General features: G+C 40.5%; 1 protein-coding gene and 1 pseudogene across 1 annotated transcript in view; one reads left to right on the plus strand and one right to left on the minus strand.

Moving 5' to 3' along the window:
• Positions 1–1,242, plus strand: part of LOC110023093 (RING-H2 finger protein ATL65) — a gene marked incomplete in the record, with an annotated part of 1,761 nt that extends 519 nt beyond the window's left edge. The window contains 1 exon segment of the mRNA XM_020722321.1: positions 41–1,242. Coding sequence (XP_020577980.1) covers positions 41–966 — 926 coding nt within the window.
• Positions 1,243–2,784: 1,542 nt separating this feature from the next.
• LOC110023094 lies at positions 2,785–5,520 on the minus strand (annotated as a pseudogene).
• Positions 5,521–8,357: the final 2,837 nt, after the last annotated feature.

The raw sequence follows: 8,357 nt of genomic DNA on the forward strand, positions 1-8,357 counted from the left end.
TCCGCCAGGCAGCGCCGCTGGCCCCGCCGCCGGTGGAGATGGTGGCGGAGGTGCCGCCACCTCCTCCGCTCCGCAGCCATTGAATCCCAATTCTCCCCTCCCCCTCCTGCTTACGCCGCCCCGTTTCCCTTTTCGTCCGACTCCTACTCCGATCACGTGCTCTCCCCCTACGGCCTCGACGACGCGGCGATCAAGACTCTACCGCTCTCCATTTTCTCCAAATCAAAAGCAAAGCAACCGGCCTCAACAAATCGGGACTGCGCAGTCTGTCTCTTCGAGTTCGAAGACGGCGAATGGCTCCGCACCCTACCGATCTGCAGTCACGCCTTCCATATCGAATGCATAGACGTCTGGCTCCGATCCCACCCCACCTGCCCTCTCTGCCGTGCCGCCATCTCCTTCCGATCCGAATCTCCATTCATCCCCATGCGAGCGGCTCGCATCCGCCCTAGCTTCGACGACATCGTCCTCGAACATCCGGCAGCAATAGATCCAGCCTCGCCGATTTCGGAAGAAAGGGGGAGGGGCTTTCCCCTAAAGAGATCCTACTCCTTCGGATTCGAGCGGAGCGTTGGCGCGGAACGGATGGTGATGGAGATTACCGCGGCGGCGACCGTATCGCCGGCCTGGGGACTCCGGCATCAGCAGCACCAGGGCAACCATCATCAGCATCGAGGTTTTTGGAGCAAGCGGTGGGCGTCGCCGTTCGGAAGCGGGGGTGGTTCGGCGAGACCGTATTATAATCGGAGATCGCCGTTTGTTCGGCGATGGGGATTCGTGCCGCTATCCGGAGGCGGCGGTGGGGCGGTGGGTTCTTCAACGGCGGCGATAGGCGGGAGGAGGAGCAGATCGATGACGAGTCCGTCGGCGATGGGGATGGGGAGAGCGCTGGGATTTTCGTCGAGCCGGATGAGGTGCGGGGATCCGGAGGCGCTGATTTCGCCGGAGAGGTTTAACCGGCGTTAACCGGTTGGTAGGGCGTGGGGGGACCGGGAGTATCGGGTGGCCACCGGTGAAGATGGCTGCTTAATGGCGAGTGGGATGGGAGAATTTAATGAGCTGCTGGGGAGCTTTAAATGAGAGAGAGAATAAACGGTGGCGATGAGAGAAGGGAGAGATGGGCGGCGCGATTTGAAGAAGCATTTATTTTAATTTTTTAAAAAGTCTGGGGCTCCGCTGACTGACTGCAGATGAATTCATATTTGTATGTTGGCAATTAATGCGATATTTGTTGAGGATTTTTTATTTACAAATTAAGGATTATCTTTTATTTTGTTTATTTTTTTAAAAATTTTCACTCATATATTAAATATTTAGGATCATATGAAATATTGATGTTTATAAATTATGTATTGATCTAGAATTTGGTAAAGATGGAAAATATGGGTTTATGTTTTATCATGAATTTTGATACGTTAAAATTCAGAATAAAATACTTCTTTGATATGAATGAGATATAAATAATACTTACAAGAATCTTATAATAGAAAAAATAATAAAAAAAAATGATTTCAAAGAAAAAATATATTAGCTGATATTTTTAATAATTAATTAATATTAATTATTATTAGATATAGAAAATAACATAAAATAAGAAAATGAATAATTTTTAATCTAAGAAAATAAATATAAAATAGGAAATGAAATATTTTCTTATATTAAGAAAATAATTTTTTTCTTGTAACTTTTTATAGGAATAAATTATTTCTTATTATAATTCTTAGCACTCCCCCCTCAAGTTTCGAATGTATGTTAATAATTCCTAACTTGTTGGGTAGTGAAGAAAAATTGATGGTTTGGATAATCGAATTTGTTAGATTCAAGCTTGGCTGAATTTTGAGTTTTGTCTGTCATATGTTTCGACATTGAAGAGAGATTCAAACTTGACTAAATTTGTTGGATTCAGGTTTGGCTGAATTTTGAGATTTGTCTGTCATATTTTTCGGCTTAGAAGAGGGATTCAGGCTTGGCTGAATTTGTTGGATTCAGGTTTAACTGAATTTTGAGTTTTGTCTACCATATGTTTTGGCGTAGAAGACAGATTCATGCTTGACTGAATTTGTTGGATTCAGGCTTGACTGAATTTTGAGTTTTGCAGGGAAAGAGACAACCTACGGGAAAACTGACTTTTAGTTGACTGCAGTTGTCAAAAAAAAAACATGTAAATCACACCTAGTAAATTCTGCTAACAGAGAAAGCAACTGAAGAAAGAGCGGCTGAAAATAGAGCTCCCCCTGACGCTTGGGCCAGGAAAGAAAAAAAATACTACAAGAGAAATGACCGGTTGCAAACGCAGCTCCTCCTAACGCTTTGACATGGAAGAAAAATACTGCAGGAGCCCTGACGCTATAGCAGAGAAGAAAAAAATATTGCAGAAGGAAGGGTGATTTTGCCGGCATAATGCACGAGCTTTGACGCTTTGACAGGGAAGAAAAAAAATACTGTGTGAGGAAGGGCTACGATGGATTTTGCCGACATTGTTCGATCAACAACGGCGATATCTCTGGCGAGATGATGATGAGGCGGGTGGCGACATCGCTGGTGTCGCCACAGCTGGAGCCCCATCGCTTGTGCCGGCATAGGATGATACAACACAGGAAGTTTTTTTTTTTGGATGGTTTGTGATGATGTCTGACCAAACTCCAAAGCATCTTTGCTATCATGGTTTCTTGGGAGCCGTGTACATAAGTGAAGTAAGATCCTCCGATTTTCAGAAAGACCTCGGAGAAGGAGAATCTTGAGAAACTAGGAACCCTTTTTGTCCTTGGTTGTAGTGACGACAGCTTATCCCCGGAGGCAACCGGTTCTCCTGGCAATGATGAGACCAACCTTTTGCCCGGGCGGGGCATTGCAGCGAACGGTTGATGTGTGGCTGATATGCTAGTGGTTTCCTTCTCCATGGGAATGCTCCACAGGGTTCATGACAACACTGCGGACCTTCGGCAAACAGTTACGCTTCACCTTGTACTTATGGTAAGCATTGTTGGCTTTGAGGAGAGGCTTCTTCGTTCTGCCACCACCGGCGACCTGGCCGATCATGGCTCAACATCCACTGAGAACTATCTTCTTAGTGTCAGATAGGAGCTTGATTTAGAGGTCTTGTTATCAGAGTTATGGCTGATAACGATAGCGTAATCTCCCGAAGCCCTCACGAGCATACCATGATCCTCAACATGGTGCTCAACGTTGCATACAACGGCACCCTTCGGGATCGAGCGGAGGGGTAAAACGTTTCCAACCATGAGAGAAGCCTTACGGCTGCAGTACACGAACTGGCCGGTGTACATGCCTTCTGCGGTGACGAAGAGCTCCTTCTGGTGCTTGTAGCGGAACGGGTGGCGAAAGGTTACGTGAGCGAGCGGAGCTCTGCGGCTGGAAACGTGGATGACGTCGGTAACCATGCCCTTGAGGTATCCATTGCGCTCGTTGAAATTGAGGCTGCGAAGTGTGGTAACAGCCACCAAGGATGGTAACAGTCACCAGGTTGGTTTGTCACAAAAAATAATAATAAACAAATAAAATCCAAAAAAAAGTTACATTAGCCCAAACCACACAAATTCATAAAGTTCTACATGGTAAGTATAACTTTTATCAATAGATTTACTAAATATATCATTAGGAATATGGGACCTAACTATTTAAAGAAGAAAACAAACAAACAGAAAGCATACAAATTCAATTGCTTGAAGAAGTCGACGACACATTCCTTGGCGTCTATTCATACTCCTTGTCCCAATGAAAGGCATTTCAGATAGGTTGCAATTGGAAGTTGTAACACTAGCAGCCAGTCATAAAGAGCATCGTTGGTGCTTGCAAGAATGTCAATTGGCCACAAATTCCTAATTTGGAAGCTTTAATAATAGTAGTTAGCTACAATGACTATAGTTGCTACCTGCAAGAGAGTCGGTTAATTATAGAGGTCGTTGTTGTAAGTTACAATAGCGGTAGTTGTCCTTAAAAGTCTTAGTTGGTTGTTTGAACCCTTTTGCTAAGACATTGCGAACTAGGTTATAGTTGTACACCAGAGACACCACTTGTCAGTATACAATGTGAGGAAAAATATCAGTGTTATGGAAAATGTCATATTATGATTATGATAGCCATAAGCAGTGATTGTTGTATTCAAAAGCGGGTAGTGTCGATGCCTAACGGTGGGAGGAATTTAATCGTGATCAGTGGCTACGACAACTAGTAGTTATCACCGAACTTCAATATTCTGTGTTGGATGCTACAACCATATTTGGAATATGATGTTTGTACACAAGGGTTGTCAATAACTGATGGTCGGCAGCAGCGATAGGAGGTGATAGGCGAAGAAGGCAAATAGGCGGTGGTCAAAGGTGATTGACGTCTACATAGGCTTGCAATTATTCTAATGTCTTTCATACAAGTTTTTAGATGTTACAATCATATTTGGATACGATGTTTGCAAGCAGGACCAGAGGTTACTGGCAATTAGTAGTAGGTGACGGCCGATTGTGTTCTACAACTGTCAAAGGCTATTGAGAGCTATGGAGGTCGGTAGTTATCTTCATGTCTTCAATACGGGTGTAAGACATTACAATTATATTAAAATACGTTGTTTAAAAGTGTTGGTCAGCGACAACAGGTGGTGATAGCCGATTGTGGTCGGTGGTTACAGAGGCTGATAGTTATTGAAAATTCTTTTCTCGGTAACGGGGTTTGAAATTTCTCTTCTCCTCCTATGAAGAGAGAGAGTCTATTTTGGGGCCTTATTTGAGGGAGTGGCGGACTATATGACTTTTTAATATTGAATGTCTCAATGAACTCATAACTTAGCAATCTAGACTCGTTAGACTCCTCTCGTTAGTACAATTGATTTGATTATAAATCAGTCGATATTGGAGTTCATTTGATATTTTAATTGACAATCCAAAGCACACAAATGTGTTTTATTGCATTGATATTGGTATGATTAAACTCGAATTGAACCAATTTTAATATCATTAGCTTCATCTCGTCGAGACGGCCAGTTATGTTGAAATCAGGGCCCAAATGATCATAAATTTGAATTTATAATGTTTATTGCTTAAACTTACATCAAGATGCATGTTAGATAAAAATAACTTGATGGCGCAACAGTTTAATTTTTTTTCTTTATTATTAATATTAAAAGCATACTTATTAATTATTTTAAAAGTATATATAAATAAATGTATTTTAAAATTGGGATAATTACATACTTAGCACAAGGAACGTCGATATTTACAAATCAAGCACCTATGTCATTTTTTTAATCATGAAATTAGTGCAGTTATACGTGTCAAGATTAAATAATTGTGAATTTAATAAAAATAAAAAAAATGGGTTGGGATTTTATAAAAATGTTTCATTAATATATTGTTTGTACAGAAATTTATAGATTTATAGAAACTTCGAAAGTAGGAATGAGTGGCAATTGGGACGCCGTGATTGAACATCCAGCTCCATAGGATCATCCACCTCCTCCATAGGATCATCCACCTCCTCCGTAGGATCACCCAGCTCCAGCTCCTCCATAGGATCATCGAAGTTCACCACCAACTTTTATTTTGTCTCACATTTCACCGAGAAATTATTTCATACGGACACCGCATGCATCTCTGTTACATACGAACACCGCATGCATCTCTGCATGCAGTGTCCGATCCTGACCGTAGATCATGGTGATCTACAGTTAGGATTATTTCCGTTTTTTTATAAAAAAAATTTAGGTGGAGCCCACCGAAATACATCGGGACCCGACTACGTGCGGTGTCCGATCCCTATCAAATAATTCTTCCATGTCACCCCACCGCTCAGTTTCCTCCTCAGCATTGTCATCCTTCTCGGGTCTTTTATAACAGATGCGCTCATCTACCTCCCCATCTTCGATCAACAAAAGCTTCGTCTTCTTCCCCTTATTCAGCTCCAAAGCGTTAGCCCTGTCGGCTAAATGCTTCTCCATCTCCATTGCAGCGAAGGATTTAGACAAGTGCTCTCAGTGTGGATATGGAGATCTCTTCCCGCGGAGGCCATTTATAATAAGCTCAGTAAGCTCCCCATTTTAACTCTCACTCCCGCAGACCCGCTCTTGCGGCTTATGACGTGTGCATTCATCCGCACATTTCGGCCGCAAGAATGGTTGATCGTTTTGTGAAGAATCGGGAATCCTCCTCCTGGCGAGTCTATCTTCATGTCTGCGCTGTAGCCTTCTACCCATTCCTCTGCGGCGGGTTCTCGGCTTAGCTCCCACAACGCTCGGGGTTGCCTTGAATCGTTCCCTCCCTGCTACCTCTGCTTATTCCACTTGGATTTGTTCCGTCTATCCACGTGCACAGCCCCCATTAGAGCTGCTGCAGTTTTTTTTTTTTATTATTCTTATTATTTTTTATAAAAACGATTGTAATTCTAGTAGTTGTTATAATTATAATAAATATTATTTTATTTTGAAAATAATTTTTATGGCTATGTTACATTAAGTAAATTTTATTGTTAAAAAATCATCATAAAGTTTTTTTTCGTCATGAAAAAATACACCGCATGCGGTGTCAGATCCTGACTAAGTTTTTTTTCGTCATGAAAAAATACACCGCATGCAGTGTCAGATCCTGACTATCCTGACTGGTGATCTACGGTCAGGATGCAATCAAATTTTTTTTTTGAAAAAAAAAATAATTTAAAGTGGGCTCCACCGAAATACATTATGACAGTAGATTGCCGTGATCTACGGTCAGGATCTGACACTAGATTTTGGAGGATTTACATACGTACCATATTTAACTCTCTAACACCTAAAACTTGAGTATTATTGAAATACCACCCAAAATCCATTTCATCGTCCAATATACCACCTGGTGAGACTCATTTTCTTGGCAATACATGAGCTACTACTTGTAACTGTGTGGTTGCTCCTCCGACAGCAGGAGGTCAAGCGTGAAGTTGACACCGAGCGACAAGTCAAGCATGAGGTCGACGCCGAGCATGATGGGCAACAAGTACATGAAATGAAACTGTTGTGGTTTGATGTCTGGATGTTGGAGCAATAAATACATGAAATGTTCTAACACTATCACTCGTTTTTTATTTTAGACTATAGCTCAGGCAGAACATTTGCTGATTTTTCCTTTTTTGAATAAAAAGATGCACATTTGACGGCTCCTGTGCCTCCAAAGTCCCCTCACTGCTACCTCCGTCTACAGAGTTGATAAAAAGAGTGTTGTCTACTTGTCCTGTTGAAATTCATCCCAGGTTTAGTTAGCATGTTCATCTCTAGTTATAGTTATTACATTTTTCGACCAAAATATATACTGAAATACTTAAATTGGAATTTCTGAAAAATATCATTTTTCTAAATGGTTGATTTACTTATATACATACCACTCATTTCTAATGTATTTACATATTGAGTCCAGGCAAAGCTAATGGAGATCCTCCTGTAGCTCTCCTAGCTTTCAAGCAAGTTCATCGATGACCTCTCATTGAAACTTAAAAAATTGACTTTGTTATCTCTATTGCTTTGAGTTGTGTCCATCTGCTAATGTGCTGAACTGTTTATGTGTCACAGTGAAGTTCTCATGTGTCAACGGAGATTAAAAAATATGAGTTTGATTTGGTTGATGGGATTAACAAGCAATCAAGAACATATTTACTATCGTTGTGACCTACAATGTAAAGTAAACACTGCTTACAAAGGTGAGAGATGGGGAAGAATGTTCTACAGAAGTCCCAGGAATAAAATAGAAGATGGCTGCAACTATTTTTAAGTGGGTTGATGAAGTGGAGCAAGCATCATCCAATATTATTGGAGTTTGATAATTGTTATACTAGTTGCTACTTTCATACAGTAATAGTAGATTTATTTGTTCATAATGTTTCATGTTCTTTGTTATGATCATGTAACTGGCTAAGAATCTGTTGTAACATAACGCTCATGTCTCAATTATCATTGGTTTTTTCTCATGATATATTTAGTCAATGAATTTTTGAAGTGCAAAGTTGCAGTAATTGGTAAGGGTGAAGGCTAGGGCGAATCTTAGCTTTGATCATATAACTATTGTAACATGCTTCTATGATTTAACTGCAGAATCAAGATGACATATGGCGGGGATTGTTGATTTAACTGCAGAATCAAGTTTAGTTGGTTCGATTTGATTCCAAAGTTGGAATTCAGTTTTCAATTTTTAAAACTTCAATATTTGGTTTTTGTTTTTTATTCAGTTTTAATTTTCATTTAGCCGAACAAACCGAAAAACTGAAATTTTTTTAAATTTTTATTATATTTTAATTTCATGTTGAATAAACTTTAAAAAATTAAAATATTATTACGTGTAATATTTGATTGAAATAAACATAGTATTCATGAAATCAAATCGATA

The sequence above is a fragment of the Phalaenopsis equestris genome, unplaced genomic scaffold, assembly GCF_001263595.1.
Source record: "Phalaenopsis equestris unplaced genomic scaffold, ASM126359v1 Scaffold000210, whole genome shotgun sequence".
Taxonomy (NCBI): Eukaryota; Viridiplantae; Streptophyta; class Magnoliopsida; order Asparagales; family Orchidaceae; genus Phalaenopsis; species Phalaenopsis equestris.